The sequence below is a fragment of the Diorhabda carinulata genome, chromosome X, assembly GCF_026250575.1.
Source record: "Diorhabda carinulata isolate Delta chromosome X, icDioCari1.1, whole genome shotgun sequence".
Taxonomy (NCBI): domain Eukaryota; kingdom Metazoa; phylum Arthropoda; class Insecta; order Coleoptera; family Chrysomelidae; genus Diorhabda; species Diorhabda carinulata.
Genome location: NC_079472.1, coordinates 61,001,563 through 61,022,859, shown reverse-complemented (window position 1 = coordinate 61,022,859; position 21,297 = coordinate 61,001,563). Strand labels below are relative to the sequence as shown.

The 21,297-nt window shown below is 30.2% G+C and overlaps 3 protein-coding genes across 6 annotated transcripts; 1 reads left to right on the top strand and 2 right to left on the bottom strand.

The window, feature by feature from the left end:
- Positions 1-417: 417 nt before the first annotated feature.
- On the bottom strand, positions 418-12,140 carry LOC130901574 (aftiphilin). Of its 3 annotated transcripts, none has more exons than XM_057813047.1 (7): positions 11,975-12,131; positions 11,789-11,909; positions 9,122-10,878; positions 8,596-8,815; positions 7,613-7,738; positions 5,547-6,660; positions 418-4,942 (listed from the first exon to the last, which is right to left on the bottom strand). In XM_057813047.1, the coding sequence occupies exons 2-7, from the start codon at positions 11,907-11,909 to the stop codon at positions 4,153-4,155; spliced, it is 4,128 nt and encodes a 1,375-aa protein (XP_057669030.1). In that variant the 5' UTR covers positions 11,975-12,131; the 3' UTR covers positions 418-4,152. The 3 variants fall into 3 exon arrangements, with proteins under 3 accessions (XP_057669030.1, XP_057669032.1, XP_057669033.1); XM_057813049.1 differs by having other exon boundaries at positions 11,789-11,911; positions 11,980-12,117; XM_057813050.1 differs by lacking the exon at positions 7,613-7,738 and having other exon boundaries at positions 11,975-12,140.
- Positions 12,141-12,467: 327 nt separating this feature from the next.
- On the top strand, positions 12,468-14,916 carry LOC130901575 (tryptophan--tRNA ligase, cytoplasmic). Its single transcript, XM_057813051.1, has 5 exons — positions 12,468-12,632; positions 12,846-12,995; positions 13,237-13,457; positions 13,657-13,847; positions 14,075-14,916. The coding sequence occupies exons 2-5, from the start codon at positions 12,872-12,874 to the stop codon at positions 14,757-14,759; spliced, it is 1,221 nt and encodes a 406-aa protein (XP_057669034.1). The 5' UTR covers positions 12,468-12,632; positions 12,846-12,871; the 3' UTR covers positions 14,760-14,916.
- Positions 14,917-15,113: 197 nt separating this feature from the next.
- On the bottom strand, positions 15,114-21,233 carry LOC130901572 (uncharacterized). Of its 2 annotated transcripts, none has more exons than XM_057813044.1 (9): positions 20,997-21,233; positions 20,671-20,743; positions 20,222-20,369; positions 19,288-19,601; positions 18,589-18,724; positions 17,378-17,618; positions 16,786-16,944; positions 15,689-16,407; positions 15,114-15,365 (listed from the first exon to the last, which is right to left on the bottom strand). In XM_057813044.1, the coding sequence occupies exons 1-9, from the start codon at positions 20,998-21,000 to the stop codon at positions 15,150-15,152; spliced, it is 2,010 nt and encodes a 669-aa protein (XP_057669027.1). In that variant the 5' UTR covers positions 21,001-21,233; the 3' UTR covers positions 15,114-15,149. The 2 variants fall into 2 exon arrangements, with proteins under 2 accessions (XP_057669027.1, XP_057669028.1); XM_057813045.1 differs by having other exon boundaries at positions 15,114-15,330.
- Between the last annotated feature and the right edge of the window lie 64 nt (positions 21,234-21,297).

Genomic DNA, 21,297 nt, shown 5'->3' with positions numbered 1-21,297 from the left:
TTTAACTTGCGTGAAAAAGTAATCGGTTCCTACTCTGCACGAGAATGATAAGTTTTTGCTAAAGTTAGTCTTACTAAAAATAAACCAGGAATACGCTTAAAGTTGAACTTATGGAACCGGATAACAAAGTCTCCAATTCGAGCGTGACCGTTAGCTATTTAAAAATTATCCGTAGCTCGCGATCGACTGTTTGGCGACCACTATCATAGACAGATCTTAACATTCGTCAACGTATTTCTACCACTTGAAACAAAAATTCGTATTTTGTTTAAGATTCATGTCTGACTACAGATACTGCCAATATAATCTCACTCAAGAGATTATAATTACACACTGACAAACCGGAACAGGTTCAAACTTGTCACTGATTACCTCAATAGAAGAAACCGATAGATTAGGAATGTAGAGAAATATCAGTGAAAGTGGGTATTGTATATTGAGATGATTATCTATATAACAACTATTCACATCACTCCTTATATACCGTTTAAAAATAATAACCATTCATAATATATTACATTAAGTACAGAACAATACCATATTTTGGCCTTGTTGTAAAAATAGAAAATATTTACAACCAGGAATACTAAATAATATCACTCAATGAAATGCTTTTAAGAAACATGTAATAAATATATAAATAGTGTCCAAAAATTACCTTAATTATATTGTTTCATGTAACAGTCCAATGGATTTATTATAAGTGTAATTTCTATTTTTAAGTTTTAAGATGGATTGTGATCGAAATATTCGAATTAGGTACTTATTCAATTGTTGGAATTTTAAAAGATTCATGTAAATTTATGAGTTACTATTTTTTCTAAATTCTTATGAGCAATGAGAAATTGTGAAATTTCCCATAATTCCATTACTTTACTCCTTCGAACGAGCTGTTAATTATAAATTACTCAATATAAAATTCAAAATAATTATTCTTCGAAATGTTATTTTTTATATCCAATCAAACTATTACATAAAACAACTCATATTTTAATAATTTCAGGGCAACAATAATGTCAAAAAGTATTGCACAGTAATTTTGATTTGAAGTATACATCTAATCATTTGCACCCTCAGTGACTCTAAAAACGGGTTTAACAATTTATTTCCTATAGTGCACTACTGTTGAGAAATAAATGTTGCACAATTCGCTCATTTTTTGTGTTGAGAACTTGTTTATCGAATTTTTCTAATTGTTACACTAGTAGCAAATAAGAATTTTACAAGATTCTCTACTCGAAAAGTAATGTCTACAAAATTGTTGGAAAAGGAGTACAATGCGATGAGAACACAAACATCGGGGTTTCATTTTTTTGATTTCGAATTAATGCCCTTGAAAAGTTTTTTCCAATAAAAGCCAATTTGGGTTTTTTTTCGGGAAATCCCCCTAAAATCTTTTCCGAAAATGTTCCCATCACAACCTATTTATAAGTTAATTTAGGATAAAAAGAATAATAAAAAAGAATTTAAAAAAACCGACATGTTCAATTGAATTTGAAAAGATTCAAGTGTTGGACAAAAACAAGGACTAAGAAGAAAATATATCAACTGGTTGAAACTCATAACATAACTTTGACAAATAGCTGAAAAAATGGAATAGTAGTCGTGCAGAGAAAATTAAGTTTGAAAAGGGATTGTTTACATGGCATGACAATAGAAGCACAACAGAAGTAAAAAGAACCTCAAGGGAAAGGTAACTGGAAAATTCGAATCAATAGCGCTGAGAATAAAAAGAAAAATTCTCATATGGTTTAATTGAATGATTCAAAATTTGTTTGTTGGCATGGTATACTATAATTTCTGTTTAATATACGGTGTATCTTATTTTACAAATATCAACACAAAAAATTTCTTTTCTACTAAACCCAACTCCGTCTAATTATTCACATTGTTCAGATGTAAAAAATGAAAAAATAAGGCACAACTTGATGATTTAAATGCTTAAAATTGAATACTAATTTAAGTGCAATGTAAATAAATTTCGAGGTTAGATTTAAAATAAATTTCAAGTGATATTAACAAAAAAAAAACAGAATATTACAGAATATTTCAAGTATAGTAAAGAATAACTGTACTTTCAATTTTTTATGAAGTTTTCTAACCTCAAAATTCTATATCTAATAACTTTTTACATAAATATTCAAAATATCTTCAACAGACAAATCTATGATATTTTTATAGTAAAATAAATCATAACAAAGATGCGAACGTTGTACAGATCTCAAGAAATACTAATTTAAACGTAGATAAAATTTTTTTTTGTTTTTCAAATAATTGCCTATTAAACTTTTGTTTTCACGTCGGTTGAAACTCTGCATTATTGTTACATTTATGTGCATATAACAAATTATTTAACTTGCTTTAAAATAACACCGAAATGGTTTTGGAAGAAAAATGGAAATAGATTTCTATAAATATGTTATACAATTTTTTTTACAATAGGTCGACCAAACCGTTTCTATTTCAGTTTTACAAAAGTTCTGAACAACATCCTTTAAATATAAACTAAAACTAAATACGAATTACATAATATAAAAAGTAGTTTTTCAAATTACTTATAATAAATATAAGTGTATTATCCATCTTTTTGAAAGATAATGATACACTTTTTTGAAATAAATATTAAGGGAAATACCGCAATTAATATTTTGTGATTAGATTTTTGAAATTAAAATGATTATTTAAAACATTTGCTAAAACCCATGTTGAATAATTCAAACTTTTTCTTCTTAATTGACATAGCAAAAAAATCATTAATGACAATATTATAGCTAACCAAAAGTTACAACTTTCGTAAATTACTGAAAGTTTGAAAAACAAGAACATTCTCCAAGAAAATAAAAAATTTTCTCATTTCTAATAATATATATTTTCAAAATATGGAGAAGTGTCAAATATAATTTTTAAACAATTATAAATAACACAGATAGTATTCCTAGCAGGACTATTGAAAATTTCTTCTTCTTCATGGGTCTTGTCTTCAAATTTCTTATTTGAAATTTTTTATCGCTTGTATTCTCAAGAGTAAAAACAAAAGCTGTCAGTAAATAATTAAAAAATGAGAAAATGCATAAAATCTAAAAATAAAGTATTATTTATAAATAGAAATGAGAAATAGTGCCAATTGTTTTAGGATTAAGAACAAAATAACTGATAAAGAAGAAAGTAGAGCAGAGCAGAGCAGAAATGGACGAATAGGGGCAGAAGACTCAGCATAGGTCTTTTTAAAGTTTTCTGTATAATTTCAATCATTTTCAACGATTACTAGAAATTATCTGTTATATTAAGGTTCTTGCGGTAGTAGTACTCCATTAACAAAATTTGAAATAAATATTATAGTGTAACAAACTAAAAGTGAATTTCGTCAGCTACATAACTAATACATAAAAATATTTCATCGATATTTGTTTATGTTCTACTGTAAGGTTTTGAGGAAACCGAACTTTATGTTAAATTTGAGACAGCTACCTGTGCTCGATCCTTTTCAGAACTTCTGTGTACCCGCTTTTTATTTTGTCAGTACCATATGAAGGGACGTTTTATGCGGCACTTTAAATAATTACTTGACATAAAAATGTTGCATGTGAAATATCAAAAACAGCAGTAAAATGTTTAAAACAAAGCCAATATTTTAAATTATAATTATTTAGAACATCAGAAATAATTAAGATTCCCCCCGCCATTGGTGTTTGAATTCCAATGTATCGATAATGTAGCTGATTAATTTCAATTTTAGTTTATCAAACTTTGGTACTACTAGGTAAACTAATTTAGTTATAAATAAATATTAAGGATAAACAAAAACTAGATTATCTGGGAGAAAGAAATGTTTTGAAGAGTATGATGGAAGGAATAATAACTGCAAAACTTGATTGGAGAAAATATACAGAAGAAGAAATGATGGTTGACACACGATATTCGACCACGTTGTTTGTTTATGATACTTTTATGAATTTGGTACTACTATTTTTAATTATATTTTCTTTGAATTTTATATTACAAGAAAATAAAAATGGTACTATTCAAGTAGCGATTTTTACATTTCTAAAAAAATATCTTTTTATCTCGTATATCATAATTCCGCTAGTTCCCGTTTAGAATTCTCTACCTGTACAAATATACACAACCTTACAGTACAACCTGATTCCTTGGTCATTTCTTTTTAGATACTCCCGTTCGCTCTCTTAAAGACAAAAAATCCAATTCTGGCAAAACCAAACCAGGTAACTGACTAGTCTTTTTTTGTGTCACCACATTCGATCTGTTTATTTCGTTTCCAATCGAAAACTGATTTTGATTGAAGTACTGACCAGCATTGGATCGTGAAGTGGTTACTGACTGATTCCAATTATGGTGCCCTGGGGTATTGGAAGAATTTTGAAGAGGGGGTAATGGACTGGATACAAATTCACCCCACTCATCATCTTCTTGTCCATTTATTACAAAATTCCCACTTATTTGATTAGATTTTTTCTTTGGAATGGAGGCAGATGATTGTGATGGATTTGTAGAATAGTTGTAAGATGGAGAAGTATTGAAACCAACATTATAAGCTTGAGATGCGAATTGATTGCTAATAATAGACGGCTGTGACTGTGGTAACTGTTTGGGAATTATAAAATTGGATTTTTGTTGGGAAACTGAATTGGTACTACTAGATAATCTCGTTTGGACTAAACCTTGTGGAGTAATTACTGGAATTGGTTGTTTCGCGGGTTGTATGCTGCCTAAATTGAGGACGGAGAGGGTTAAATCGGGACTAGAAGTTTTATTTCTGTCTGATAGTTTAGTTTTATGAACTGGGGAAGGTTTTGTGACAGAAACAAAATCTGTCCATTCATCTTCTTCTGTAGATGGATTTTGTTTTATTTCTATTTTTTTCGGGTCCAATTTTTTATGCACTTTATGCACTGGAGAGGTGTCCCACATAGGGAATTCAGTCCTGAAAATATAGGAAGAATATCAATCAATTCATAAATCGAAATTTAAAAACTACATTGTCTTAAGAGATACAAAAATAGTTTTTAAACAAAGTTACAGAGATAATACATCATCCTATATATTATCCTGAATTTTAAACTATCATTTTTTACGTATTTTCAAATATTGGTCACTTTTATGCAATTTATATTCTCGGAAAGTACACAATCTTAAATCTTTTTGATCATAAAGTTGTTTGAGCCTAATTACAAAAGTTTGTTCTGACTTTATGAAACATCCTGTTTAATGGAAAATATGAACGATAATACCAAAATTTGTAAAAAAACTTTTTTGTATATTCCAAAAAGGAGGTTTGAACTTAAAAAAATTCGACAAAATGTTGTAGGTTCCTTTTATTTATAAAGATAAGTCGACATGGCCGAGAGTTTAGAAATTTTGTTCCTTATTTTTACATTTAATATATAGTCACAGTCTACTTCGCCTCCTGTGAAGGCTACCCATTGAAATATCAATAAATAGCTAGAGTAGTACTTTATTTTTTGGATCAATTTGAACAAATATCAAAAATAATCATTCAAAATAAAAATTAAAAAAAAAAACGTTACCTTGGTGCAGGTGTACCAGATTTCTTAGGATGCGTTGTCACGTCTTTGGTGCTATTAACAATTACTTCAACATTCTTTTCTTTTTTAGGTTTCTCTTCAGTTTTTGGGACAACTGGTTTTGCAAATGCTACTTCAAATTTCTTAATTTCATCATCGGTAATTCCTGGATCCGGCCAATTGATCTGATTAGAAGGAGCGCTAGAATAAACAACTGTAGGCTTTAAAGGTTCTAAGACAGGCATCGCCGTAGGAACTTTTGGCTGGGGTATTGGAACCGAAGAATGAAAATCTGTAAAATCGTCGTCTTCATGACTAATTTCAATTTCCGTAGACTTTTCATCGTGTATCCCAACCTTTTCAGATTTCTCGAAATCTTTTTTGGTAAACGAGTCACATGTTGACAAAGAAGTTGAAGGCTTCTCAAAAATATCAGTTGTATCAAAATTATATGAAATAGACTGAGGTGTCGAAAAATTTGTTGGTAAATTATCTGTTGAGTATTTTCTTGGAATGTGTGAAATTTCTAATACACTTTTATCCAACAATTCATTCAAATTAGTTGAATAACTTTGAGAAGCTTTTAATGTATTCGTTAATATATTTGAATTTATGAGAGATTCATCTGGTAAGACTTTAAAAGAATCGGTAAATTCATTAGAATGCTTGCTGTAGTTGTCATCAGTTTGTATTTCGAGAATGTTTTTATTTGGAATATTTTCTTCAGATATATTACCGACGTTTATTTCTCTGTTACTTTCAAGATCTTTATTATTGACAGGAATACTCATTTGAAAATCATCAAATTCAATATCATCGTCTTGGATATTATTAATTTCTTTAACGTCGACGTTCGTTTCGGTAAATTCTGGTTCATCGTCGGTGCTTATGATTTTTCTGGGCATTTCAGGAGTAACAATTGTCGGTTGTAGATAAACATCAACATCAATATGGGATTGTGTAACTTCAGATATGTAGGTTTCCCTTAAAGGTACGTTAGGCCAACTAGTTGAAAGTTGAGATGGTTCCGATGATTGGAATGAAGTAAATTCTTCGAAGTTATCTGCTTGAACACCAGACTTAGAATCTTCCGAATTAGTGGGGCCAGAAGTTGAACCTAATTGTATTAATAAGAAAAAATATAAACAAAGCATTTCAATAATTTTTAAAGCAATACACTTAGAACATTCAACCTCATTACTATTATTATTTTTTAAATATATACGAGCTAAGACAAAAATGATCCCTTTTTTAATAGTATTAAATGATGTACGAAGATTGAATAAATATCAAAATCAAATTATTTGGCAACAGCAATGCTACAGCTATTTTTCAAATAGCTATCACCGGAATTATCGTATCGGGGGTTCAACTTGTATATCTCTGTCGTAGAAATCTGCCGCCTGTTAATGAAACCAGTGTGAGAAAGAAGTTTTCAATTATTGGTCTTTGCAAAAACGCTTAATTTTTTGAGGTGCAAGAAAACTTGAAAATATTTGGAAGCAAAATCAGGGTTGTAGGGTGGTGGATGATTAAACTACTAGCAGCCAAATTTCGTCAAAACAGATGATGTGTGTCGTATGTGAACGAGCACTATCATGACATGCTATTAGCAGGAGATAGGACCTTATCAGCTGACATATGGTTGATACGTCATAGATCTGTTAAGCATATATACAATTGACTCGTTTAATTACATCCAATTTAAACAGGAAAACGTCAGCAAACTCATTTTCAGGCTGTCTCGTAATTACTTTTACTTTCTGCGTCTCTATTAGCATCATTCAACTTAACAATAGCTCAGAGTGTTGTTAAGAAAGTGTCGAAACTAACTACAAACGAAAAAGGATCGAATTTCTTCAAAATATTTGTAATCATAGATGGTACGTGGTATCAATACAACGTGAGGTAAAAAATATTAGGTGCCCCACTACCACGCCCAAAAATGATATTAAATTTGCTTCTCATTCAGTTTGATCTTAATGTAATTTATGGTTCTGGATGATAAATTTTGGAATCAAAAATGTTTTTTATCAGTACACTACTGTTCAACCTAAAAATATACTTACACTCTAACCATACATCCCAATCTTCTTGAACTCTAGTGGTGGATAAAGTTGGATAACTGGGACTAGAACTAGGTATATCTAGAGATGCAACTAATTGCTCTAGATCTAATAATGTGTTTTGGCAGTCTTAAATTACAAGGTGATGTAGGTGCGCATTAATAAATTTTAAGGTTTTGTTTGGGATTAGTGGGAATTCGGAGTAGGGAATCCATAGCAAGCATGAAAAATGTTAAAGAAGTATGTCAAGGTTCTCTTATGCACTAGCTAAAAATTCTATTCAGTGTAGCAATTACTGAAGTAAAAATATCATTTTGGAATAACTATTAAAATATAATTAGAAAAATGGAGTTTTCCTTTAAATTAATTGGTCATATAATGTATAGTATTAACGGAATTCTCAAACATGATAATAATGACCATTCTCGTGATAATATTTTTTGTAACCATAATCTTGGATTAAGTATTACCATCATCAATTTTTCTATGATTTTGTATGTTTATATACATATTTTTAATTTTTAGTAAATTTGGAAAAATTTCATTTTACCAAATATTATACCTAATAATGAAATTAATATAAGTTATATATCAGGTCCCCTAGTGCTTTGTTTTCTGATCCATTTACAAAAATTCCTTAATCAGGTAACCTGATTACGCTCCGTTAGCACTGTCCAAAATCTCTTTGCTTTTGGTGCTCTTAAATTATAATACTGCTACATAATGTATAAGTTATGTTATTTATGTTCATTCAATTGAATAGCTGATTTTTATTGCAAGCTTCTCTTTTTTCCATATAACAATTAATCTAGAGAATCAGAGCCAATTAAAAAAAGTAACTTAAAGGCTTTAGAGCTCAGCACCATTTGTGTTCAAAATAACTATGGAACAATAGACCACATATTTTTTCATTTTGTAGGTTTGAGTAATTATAAAACAAAACTTAATTCTTTGAAATAAAATGAAATTTACAACTAAACACTTACAATCTAATGGATTCACTAGACCAGAACTAGTCCAATCAAACTCCGCATTAGGTACTTCTTGAATATCTGTTTGTGCCTGAAAGGTCGTCTGAACAATAGGTGGTGTTGATGGTGATGGCGTTGGGGCTAGAGATTCCATTTTTACAGGTTCCAATGGTTGGAGACCCAAATTAGCTGCGAATCTTGGTACTGATGAATTTCGTGAATGACCACTATAAAGCTTTAGGGAAAATGTTAAGATTATCTTAAACTAGTTATTTTTGAAAAAATATATTACTGGCCCCAAACATTCTCTAAACAATTTTTCACACACCGGTTTTTAGAAAGTAGAAGACATGGAATATTTTCTGCCATTTTTCAATTTTTGAGACCAAAGTGCTAGAAACTATCGGTTTAAGAGAACTAAAAGATTTGTAAATTTCTTAAGCTTTTAGAGCCAGTCAGAATATTATTGAATATGTATGAAATTGATTACTTAGTAATTAATTGTATTTAATAATTTATAAATGAAACTCAAAATACTTACAATATTTCTCGAGTCAATATTCAAGCTTTTCAGAAGCAACTTTTGACTGGTAGATTTTGACCAATGGTAATTTAAAGCTGGTGTGTTGGTAATGTCTTGTATCTGATTGAAAATAAAATCATCTTTTATCAAGTCAAATTGTTGAAAGTCATCTAACACTTCTTCGATTGGATAAAACATATCTTTTATGACCTCCTGAGCTTTTATCAATGCTTCTTTTTGATTTAAAAATGTATACTCGGTTTTTTGAGTGGATGTTCCTGGAGTTGGTTGATTTTGAGAATCAAAAGTAGATGATGTAAAGTCACCAAATTCTCCGAATTCATCATCTGACATATTAGGATTGGGAGGATCAGGATCGATTTTGACAGGAAAAGTTGCAAAATCTTCAAAATCATCATCTTTTTCTGTTTTACTCAATGTATTTGATATAATAGATTGTGTTGGGAATTCAGCAAAATTTCCATATGTACTGGAAATGGTTAAATCTTCTGTTGGTTTACTTAACATAGATGATTCTTTACTTTGCCCCTCTTCATCTGTAGCAGAAAAAGTAGCAAAATTTGCAAATTCTTCATCAGCCGTTTCTAATACATTTGATAAATCTCCTCCATTTTTTGAAACAAATGTACCAAAATTGTCTAAATCAGAATTATCTGATGATATTAGATCATTATTATTTGACTTTAAAATATTTTGTGTAGGGTCTACGGTATTAGCACTGAAAGTAGTAAAATCATTTTCTCTCTCAGCATCTTGAATTTCCTCACTTTTAATATCTATGATATTATAACCAGTATTATTTATTCCAATTTCTTCCTTTGAAAACCCTTCAATTTCCTTATTATTCAAACTGGGTTCCAAAGATGTTTTTTGCTCAGTGAAGTTTCCAAAATTCACATCTTCACTCTTGAAATCTGAATAAGCCGAAACAGCTTTCACTGTATTAGTTTCTAAAGAAACATTTTTGGGTGAATGTGATTCAATATTGTGAATACTCTCATTATGTACAGAATTAATTTCTACATTATCTATGACTAGATTTGAAGTTTCAATATTGGAATGTTTAGGATAGGATGGAGAGTCATTAAAAGTCTGATCAGAAGTATCTAAGTTCTCAGTTGATATATCATCTATTGGTGTAGAACGATTTTCTGAAGTTTCAATAGAAAAAATTATCCTATGTATATCATCAACATTTGCTGGATCCAAACCAGGTGATAATGATTTTTCTGAATTGAAATGACTTTCTTCATTCTGAAGATTTACAAAATCAGCAGACCAATTTGTATATAAATTGTTATCTGCACTACTGTGTTTCATTGTATTCACAGTATGTCCATTTATTAAATTAAGTACAGTACTTTTATTGTGAGTTGTTTCATTTATTTTATCACTATTATCACAAATTTCTTTTTCTTGATTGAAACATTTACTTTCAAGAATCAATTGACTTGGAATGTTTTCTTTAAAATCAACATCTAAATCTTTGTTAACAAAGTTATTTTTTAGAATAAGATCATTGGAATCTTCTGCTATATGATTACAACTACTTGAACCTTCACTAATTGTTGATTCATTATTTTTTCTTGTGGAGTTAATATCTTTTTCAACTTTACTACTAAGTTTACCATCATCCATTTGTCCATTATTTTTGCTATCAGGTGTGAAATCAAATTCTGATTCATGTTTACTAGTTGACATTTCATTGGGAATTTTCTTGGGGGACTGTTCCGGGGATGATGTTATGGAAAAACCTAAAATGACAAATAACTTCAGTTTTTGTAACAAATCACATCATGAGTAATATTTTTTAACTTAAATTATGTAATTATTCACAATGCTACACATAAGTATGATGTAAAAAAGTAATGTAAGCTACTTAATGAGTTTCAAATAAATAAATGATTTTAACTTGTATAGAGCTATATGATATATTAAAAATAAAGAAATATAATTTAACGACTAACTTGGTTATACATTGTAGTTCCTACAACCTCTCCATGTTCAAACATTTAAACTAATACATATAATTTTCGGGGCAATCGAAAATTTATATGACTGACTTAATTTTGTTGGTTCTTTCTTGTCAATAAATACAAATGATGGAAAACTGACATACTACTTGACAAATCACAAGAAATACTATAACAATCAAAAAATTTAATGAATAAGTATTTTCTGTAGCATGAAACATGCTATTACTTTGAACATCACATTAATTACTCTGCTAAATCAAATAGCAGTTTTTATTTAGGTAGTAATAAAATGTAATTTATTTTTCAGCTGTGAACAATCAATACAAATAAATAATTTTTTCTAGTTACATACAATATTACATAATTCTAATGTTGCACATAAAATTTAACCACAATTTCACAAACATTCTAGTAGTAATGAGGCAAATATGAATTTATTTTCGAGATTTATTACATTTAATAAAAAGTTAGTACTCACAAATAAGCTACTTTTAATGCTTAAGTACTTCAAAACAATTACTTGAGACAATGTAAGAAGTATTTTGAATTTGAAGCCAGAAACTAATTTCAAAATACAAAAAGGAAACAATTACTAATAAGATTAAGATAAATTATCCCTAGGTATTTTCAAAATAATTTATACTATTAAAATATTTACAATAATCATAAATATTGATATTTTTCTTACTGTCACAGCCATATGAGAGATCATTTGACTCTCGAAAATCATCAAACTCGTCCTCTTCTTCATCTTCCGATGGGGGAGGTGGTGGAGAATCGCTAACAAGAGGAGGAATTATATTTGCCATCTGAAAATATTTTCCACTTGTAACAGTTGTTAATAACTGAATACACAAAAAAGATTTTAATTCACCTTTATTATCACTTGAGGTTTAAATATATGTATGTTATGAACACTTTAATTACATAAATTCTAATACAATAAAAAATAATTGTTAACAATGCTTTTTCTAATAAAATAATTCTCTGTCAAAGATAAAAACAGAGGTTACCATATTGATTATTGACATGTCATTTTTAAAGCTCAATTCCCATAGTTCACACTTGAGGGCCTGTTCTAAATTTCTATTGGTTGAATTAAGTCCACAAAATACTAATTAAATAAGAAATATAACCACAAAGCTTATTTCCTGACTTTGTTACTCTGCTTCATTCTATAAAATTTTTTAGCTCTATGCACTTGAAATAGGGTTTAAATTAAAACAAATATAAAAATATATTCCAAGTATGATTCAGAATAATAGAACAAATTATTTAGTTATTTTCTTTAAAATATCTTATTATTAGTTGCTTCTAAATAACTAGGTCTAGTGAAAATTGTTACAAACTCCAAAAAAGAAGAAAGTATTAACCTTACTTATTTAAATTTGACAAATAAATTATTGGTTACATTAACATCTGTAAAGCTGGTTCTGATAGTTTAATTATAAAATTTTACATTCAATTTATTTTATTAGAGAATAATTATCAGCAATTGATTGATATACATAGTATTTATTTTATTTATTTATGTGAGTATTGAACAAAATAGTTGATCCATCTAATTATCGTCTCCCAATAACAGCTGTCTCAATGACTACAATTAATTTTGAACTTGCAACACACTTATTGTATGGAGTAGAACGTGAGAATATACACTTACGAGTACTAGTAGATGTTTTATTAACTTATTTCCCTCACAAATAGATACCACTTGACAGAGAAATAATATATCTGATTTTTAGTTAATTTTTCACTCTTACGCAAAGATATGGCTGGAGAAGTAGAAAACAATTTAATAGAATTAAACCTGAATCAAAATAAAGATGACATAGTGGATCCATGGACAGTAACAAGCAGCAATGAAACTGGGATAGATTATGATAAATTGATCAGTAAGTAAAATTATGAACAACATTTACCTATTTGTTATCAGGCAACATAAGTTTTTTGGTCTGCTTTGAATATACTGTATACTGCATACATGTACAGATTCTCTCTCTACTGGTCTATGTCTTCATTTAGTAAGATATTCTTTCTACTTATAATCTACAAATGTGGTTTCAATTTTTATCAATAAATTAAAGTTGGATCACAATTGTCTATTGAAATCAATAATTAAAATCTTCATTATAGAAAGATTCGGCAGTTCAAAGATTGACAAGGAACTATTAGACCGGTTTGAAAAAGTAACAGGCAAGAAAGTTCATCATTTTTTAAGGCGAGGTATTGTTTTTTCACATCGTGATATGCACACAATACTAACAAATTATGAAGCTGGAAAACCTTTTTACCTTTATACCGGAAGAGGACCTTCATCTACTTCTATTCATCTTGGGCATTTAATCCCATTTCAGGTAATATTTGCTGTACATTGTGAAACCATGATTTAATAGTTATTTCTCATTTCTGCAATGAATGGTTGCATTTTTTTAATCTACACCTCCATGTCTTGTTTAGAAATATTTTGGGCAGCACACTTATTTCTAGAATTAGATCCGTTTTTTTGGTGTAGTAATAATTTAATGTTAATTTTGGTGTTAATTTTTGTTTTAGTTTTGTAAATGGTTGCAAGATGTTTTTGATGTTCCTCTGGTTATACAATTGACCGATGATGAGAAGACTTTATGGAGGGATCTATCTCTAGAGGAAGCACACAAATTGGCCTATGAAAATGCTAAAGATATAATTGCAGTGGGATTTGATGTTGAGAAAACTTTCATTTTCTCTGATGTCGATTATATTGGGTAAATATTAGTAAAATTAATTCTTATTTAGAAAAAATGGAATATATTTCTATTTCATTTTTTCTTGGAATGCTGATGGTAGTAATTGAACTTCAATTTCCAACATCAATTAAGAGCAAATGTTGCGTTTTTGACTCTTTTTGTTTTTTGTTGATTCTCCTCAAATATCCTACTCAATTAGATATGTATAATTATTAAAAAAACATATGTTTTGTTTTATGTTTCAGTCAAAGGCCCGAATTTTACAGGAATATGATCAGGATACAAAAGTGCGTTACCTTTAATCAAGTCAAAGGGATTTTTGGTTTTGATGATAGTACTGTAATAGGGAAAATCGCATTTCCAGCTGTTCAAGCTACACCAGCATTGTCTACCTCTTTTCCTGACATATTCAAGGATAAAAAGATTCCTTGCTTAATACCTTGCGCCATAGATCAAGATCCATATTTTCGAATGACACGAGATGTATGTCCTAGAATTGGTTTCCAAAAACCAGCGTTACTTCATTCTATTTTTTTCCCCGCTTTACAAGGTGCACAAACAAAGATGTCTGCTTCTGAAGCTAATAGTACAATATACTGTAGTGATACCCCAAAACAGGTAAAAAATAAGATAAACAAATATGCATTTTCTGGAGGACAGGCCACAGTAGAAGATCATAGGAAACTAGGGGGAAATTGTGATGTTGATATCACTTACCAATACTTGAAATTCTTTTTAGAAGATGACGATAAATTAGAGCAAATTAGAAAAGATTATAGTAGCGGTAATTTATTAACAGGAGAATTGAAGAAGATACTTATTGATATACTCACTCCCCTTGTACAAGAACATCAAAAAAGAAGAGCCGAAGTTACCGATGAGATTTTACAAAAGTTTATGACACCTAGAAAATTGCATGTAGATTATTGAGGTTAAATTTTCGATAAAATATCTTTATTGCTTCGATAAGTAAAAAACAAAAGTTTGCATTATCAATCCCAAACAACCACATGTAAATTGTTTTTATACAGAGCTAATTTTATATGTTTTGTCATAAAATGAATAAATTGTTGCATTTTCAAGATAATCTTTTTCTTTATTTAATATGAATACTAGAAGTAGATTAAGGCCCACATTGAACTGTAATTATAAGGTCTACTCTGTGCTCCTTCACGAGAGCTGTTCCAATATCTGGAGCTCGCTGATTTAAAATTTTTACTGCGGATTGATTAGATTTTTTCTGCTTTTGTTTTATATTTTTATAAGTATTCATTCAAAACCAAATTTATTTTTCAAATCTTTATTGCATAAAAGATAATTTTACGTTTTTACTGAAATAGATGACGTACTGGTTCCAGAATCTATTTTGAACATTGATTCTAATTTACCAAATCTCTCAGTATTGAGATATCGTAAGTTGGTTTTATCCGAAAGCCATCCCCTGAAGGCGTCCACATGATCTGAATTCGAAGATCCTTTATCCTCATATGTGAAACTTTCCCTACACACATAAGTTTCTCTGTTATTCAGCATTCTCTAAAATTTGTATACAATGAACAATAGGATTATTGCAAACAAAATTCTGATCGATGAAATCGTTGGTTACAGAAATTATTATTTATCTAAACTAAACATTTCATAAATGATGATTCAATTCAGCGTGTGCTGAAAAATTATATCAATCCATCGATGACTGAACTGTACAAGAAATTAAGGTCAAATTATCAACTTTCACGCCATCGTTCACATTCAACAATAAATTTTATTCTTCTTTCCATACCTCGATTGATTGCTACCTTCATATGAATTTCGAATATTAGAAATTTTTAAACTACTATTATGAAAATAAAATTTCTCACCTGCAAAGATATTTGATCATCTAATGCATACAGATCTCCTAATAGCAAACTTTCTTCTTCTTCAATACTCATCAATGGTTTGGTTGGATGGCACATTGTAGCCGCATCGGTCATTGAAAAATTACATTTTTCTGACGTATCCCTTTCCGGTGTCAAATCGTAATCATCTCCTAATAATTTTTGTTCTAAAAAAGTGTTCAATCCTCTCTCCAATTCAGTGGAAGTTTTCAAAGACATTTCTTCTTTAGGAATAAATTCTGGAATTGAATCTTTACGTGTTATCACGGTATATGGATCGAGATCGTCAGTATCACATTTTTGGTTAGATACCATTGAGATACTTTGAGTGGATCTGTTGAAAGTTGTCGGTTTTTTTGATAGCAATCTGGGAGACGTCTGGATAGATTGTTCGTAAACTTTTATTGGAGGTAGATTGATTTGGATGTTCACATCTGCTGTTTTGGGTATTTCTTCAGCAAATGCCGTGTCTGTACCACGATCGATTTTCAATGGAATATCCGTTATTGGAATGCATTTTTCCACATTTTCAGAAACGCGCAGCATAGCTTCTTTTTGTTCTATAATATAGGTTTTCCCAGATTCTTTAAGGTCACAGTCGCACGCTTTCTCAATATTTTCACGTATGTCTTGAAGACTGTCTTCGGGACTAGTTTTATCGGTTATTAAAACCTCACTCAATATTTCTCTAATATGAAGATCTGGAATGTACAAATATATTAGTAAGAGAGAAATAATAAAAAGAAAAATCAATACCACACAACAGAAGAAGACTAATTTATGGTGAGAGAACATAAGACACAATTAAAAAGAAAAAACAAATTGTAGAAAGTATACACAAATATATCAAAACTCCCAGTGTGTCATATAATTATACTAACTATTGTATAATTGGACCCAGAAAATTTCACAATGTTTTGGAATACTTGAGAAAGTATATTTAAGCATATAGTTGAATACGGCGAACTATATAAACAATACGGTTGATAAACAAGTGACATCTAAAATTAGGTCATAGTTACTAAATTGTGAGTGATGCTGTAATAAAGTTTTAACTATCAAATGAATTTAAACAATACCCTTTTCAGTTGGATCCTCATTACTCGCTGAAACAATTTCCGACTTTGTTGTAGGCATTGGATAATCTGTAGTGGAAGGGTCCAGAAAAGTTTGATTAGAAACTTTAGCTACTACAGTCACTGATGAAGTTGTCGGTTCGGTACATTCTGTAACTCTTCCTGAAACGAATTAACTTTCTGATTACATTCAAAATGAAATACAACTCAAATTAAATGATCAAATTATAACGAGGCTAGATAGATTGTTCAATTAATTAGGTTATTTTTTTTTCTCATAACTTGATCTTTATGTCCGCTCAACACTCTCACGACGTGTCTTCTAGAGACCCTCGACACGAATCTTGGTAAGTGAAGAACGGTTGGAGTGCTAGCCATCCGCACTCTCGATGCATTCAGTTGCTCACTACGTTCACCACAAAATAGATGTAGTTCAAGTGACATTTATACAAGAAACGGATTCAATTTATGCTCTTTTTTTCCTCAGACTCGTCTTAATAGAAACCAAAATTTGGTTTTAATGAAATCTATTTTTTTCCACCAAAATAATCGCAGATAAACTATTAAAACTTTCAGTATTTCAATGATCACTTACCTAAACTATGCTTGTAATAAACTGTATCATCAAAGTATCCTTTATCAGGTTCTTCATCTAGAAATGTCGTCAAAAAACCTTCGAATTCGCTTTTGGGACTTTCACATTCGCAAGTGGCATTTAGACATAATATATTAACGTAAGAAGGACCGACTTCAAGGCTCCTCTTCTCAACCTCCAGCTCATTATCCGAAAGGTTCAATTCTGCAGCAAGATTTGCTATGTGCTGTTCCATTTTTTTCTAAAACATATTTATTTTAAAGTTACATTGAAATAAAATAAAAAAATTGTGTTAATAGTAGGAATGACCATAATTCATAGCGGGAAAATTTCTTCTCTTCAAAGCGGTAGATAGTTTCACTACTATTGGTCAGATGACATTGCAAAATAGATGGTACTACAGTGGCTTGATAGAAACAGTGTAGCCACATGGTGTCTTGTTTTTGATTGGTCGAACAGCCGCGTGCCATGCGGTGTCTTGTTTTTGATTGGCAGAACAGCCGCGTGCCACGTTTAACCCGATATTGGTTTGCTTAAATCGAATGTTCGAAAATTCACATTGAAAGAAGTTCATTCTCTCTCGGGACAGCGAAGCGAACAGTTCTCGAACGCCTAGATCTCTGCGGAGCTACGCTACTCTTACAGTTTCGACACGCCCGACTTATGTATATTGTTTTGTCGATGTATATGTATATAGGAAGTTCAAGTAGTTATCGAACTCTGTTTATTGTGTTAGCTCTTCATCATCCTCGGCAATAAGACCAGTACACATACTACCGAATTTTTTTGTTCAAAACTTTGGTTTTTCATACAAAACACGTAACATTTACACGTAGAAGTGTGTGTAGTTGTACCACAAGTGTTGATTCCAACTTAGTTTTAATATTGGGTACTACTTTGACGCGGGTAAAAAAATTCTACTTTCCATGGTCAACGTTTCAATGCCATGCGAGGCGTCCAACGTTGGAAGCATTGGGCGCATATTGTGGTACCAGCCTCAAGTTAATTATTCGAAGATGGTACATGCCTCTATAGGACTGAATTAGGAATAAGAAGGACACATCCAATGATTCAGATTACCCACGACGATCACTACCATCAGAAATCTACTTATAAATAATTGTTAGTAAATATGCTGTCATGGCGTAGAGATTGTAGGCTTTGAGTGAAATGCGAAGGAAAAACATTGAAATAAATAGAATATCATTTACCTCATCTAATACATGTTTGTTCATTGCTATATGTTTTTGAAAAACTCTTTGGATATCTTCATTTGAAATATAATTATTCATTATTATATCTTCAGTGATCCTTAATAGAAAATGTAAATATTCATGTTCTTCAATCCTAAAAAAATACATAAATTTGGAACACTTCAAAATTGTTAATAAACTTGTCACCGGTACTATTAGGCATAAGTTGTCTGTAAGTAATTCAACAATGTTCAAGCTCTATTACCTTCCTAAAATTCACAAATCTAAGAAGGTGTGAGGAGCGATTCAAAGCATCAGAGACCATGTGTTGGAATCTAACATGGTAAAATCGGCTATATCATGAACATTGTAGAGGTGATCACATATTAATTTGCAGTTTTACCCCTCATCATTTTTCACCCCTCTTTCCAAAAAACTTTTGCATTCGAAATGTGACCGTACTGAAAAATCCTATATATAACTTGGATTAATTGAGTAACAAATACAGAAATGCCAAGGAGGAAGATCCCGAATACAGTTGAGGCTGGAAGCTTGCGTTTAGTGCGTGATGAGAGCCTCTACAGAAGATCCTCCAAAGTGAGGTATATAAAATCAAGGGAGCATAGGGTTAATATCGTGGATAAAAATGCAAAAACGCTATACAATCAATCCCAGGCTATATACCTTGCTTAAAACTATCTTAAATTAAAAACTTACGATCCCACACTTCTATTATCTCCTACGCCTCTTTTATTCTCAATGGATCTCCTAGAACTGCCTGTGAATATTTCACTTTCTTCTTCGTTACCACTATATGTTGAACAAGAAACGTTGGAGGAAGCTCTGTTACTACTACTATGTTTCTTCCTTCTGTGGGAACTTCTATTTGTACGTTCAGAGTTATGAAGTTCTTGTATTGAATAGTTTTCACTTCTATGAAGCTGACGCGAGGAATGACAATTATTTTTTTTCATGTTTTTATGTTTTTTTGGAATTCCACCCACTGACTGGGATCTGTACTTCTTGTCTAACTACAAAATAGTTATTTTTCAAAACGTATAACACAGAATGTCAGTTTTTATTCTCGGATTTGGACTTATACAATTTAATATAAAATCATACTAGGTGGTGATATAAGTACATGAGTTAAAAAAAATAAAACAGGCTTTTAGCAATAATCCAACTAAAAAGGAAAAAAGGCGAAAAAACAGTTTGTAAATATAATTTCAATATATACTGGCTTCTTTTTATTTACATCTAGGTGACAGGTGTTACTAGAGATAACCATTACCTTCTTAATCTATCCTATCTTAATATTGGTTTAAATAGTTTTTTATCGCTGGTAGTAGATAAAGAATCAAGATTTTTCAAAACAATATTTCTCACAAAAATGTGAGGTGACTCAATTTTTTTTTCGCCTTTCTTATTAGATTTTTCTATAAGAATTACAAATCACATAAGGAAAAAAATTTATATTTTTTTTGTTGCCTAGTGTTATTCGACGCAAATGGCTTATTATTTGGAACACAATTTCATTATAGTTGATATATTGAATTACATACAGTTTTCTAGTTATATGTAAAAAAAAATACTTTATTACAAAACATCTTGTGAAACTATTTAAGTATACAGAAACAAAATAACTACATACCATTTTATCAGGAGCCCAATCGTTGGGATTTCTTCGGGTTCTAGGTCGAGGTAATAAAGCTGTATCACTAATTCTGTCTTCAGAGTAGGAGCAAATATGTCGTTTGGGAACATCATAGTAAGGAATATGAACAAAATTTGAAAAGTGCCTACAATTGATACAAATTTTAAAGTACCAAAGTTTGCAATTAAATTTTATAACTATTTAAATAGAATCAGAAACTAAATTTGGGCAGGTTAATGCATTGAAATTATGATTATTTTAGTACAGAGAAGTGTACACTTATATTCAGTAAATGAATACACCAATTGAATCAAACTTCAACTAAATTTATGTGTTAATTTTCTTGTATTTGATTATTACAATTTCACATTTTTTTAATTATTATTGAAGTATGATAATAATGTGAAACTACATTAATTATACATAATAGTACAATATCTACTTACTTGTTTTCAAATTTAATCGTTCTTTGTACTGTATTGCAGTGTGTCGAACTGCAAAAGGCACGCTTGGCTGCAGCTTTTGGAAAAGAAAAATCATAAGAACTCTTAATATTTTCTATCTTTTTGTAATGATTTCTCATATGAAAATAAACATCAAGATCTGCATTTTTTAACGTCATAATAAATAACGTATATAATATTAAGTATTGATGAAAGTCAGAATTCAAACAATTTTTTCGCAGTTTATATTTAAAATGTTTGTATTGTAGGTAACAGAGGTTACAAGCGCGTATTTTAAATAGATGAACAGTCAGCAGGCTATTACTCACCCATAGAACAAGTTTTTATGCCATCTCAGTTAAAATAGATTGAATTAAATTTTGAATTGGTCGCCCCCCGCAAATACTAAACACTTTTATTAAATTCAAAATATTTTCACTTTTCAAATTAAAATTGACATTGACAGGTAGAAACTTTTTTTATACATCCACAGAGCTCGTGCTTTAATTTATGCGGTAGTGGCAATAGATAAATTCCGATTCTAATTATTAGGTTTTAGATAGCCAATCTACTTATATTGTATCAAAAAGTATTCAAATAACTTTTATTAATAACAAGGTCTTTTCATAC

Bases quoted from the DNA above. Each gene is read 5' to 3' on its own strand.
- LOC130901574 (XM_057813047.1), bottom strand. From the start codon at position 11,909: ATGGCAAATATAATTCCTCCTCTTGTTAGCGATTCTCCACCACCTCCC. The intron at 7,739-8,595 runs GTAAGTGTTTAG...TTGTAATTTAAG, and splicing joins TCTAGTGAATCCATTAGATT to ACTGCCAAAACACATTATTA. The intron at 6,661-7,612 runs GTAAGTATATTT...TAATACAATTAG, and splicing joins TTGGGATGTATGGTTAGAGT to GTTCAACTTCTGGCCCCACT.
- LOC130901575 (XM_057813051.1), top strand. From the start codon at position 12,872: ATGGCTGGAGAAGTAGAAAACAATTTAATAGAATTAAACCTGAATCAA. The intron at 12,996-13,236 runs GTAAGTAAAATT...TCTTCATTATAG, and splicing joins AGATTATGATAAATTGATCA to AAAGATTCGGCAGTTCAAAG. The intron at 13,848-14,074 runs GTAAATATTAGT...TTTATGTTTCAG, and splicing joins TCTGATGTCGATTATATTGG to TCAAAGGCCCGAATTTTACA.
- LOC130901572 (XM_057813044.1), bottom strand. The intron at 20,370-20,670 runs GTAAGTAGATAT...TATCAATTGTAG, and splicing joins ACGATTAAATTTGAAAACAA to GCACTTTTCAAATTTTGTTC. The intron at 16,945-17,377 runs GTAAGTGATCAT...AATTCGTTTCAG, and splicing joins TTATTACAAGCATAGTTTAG to GAAGAGTTACAGAATGTACC.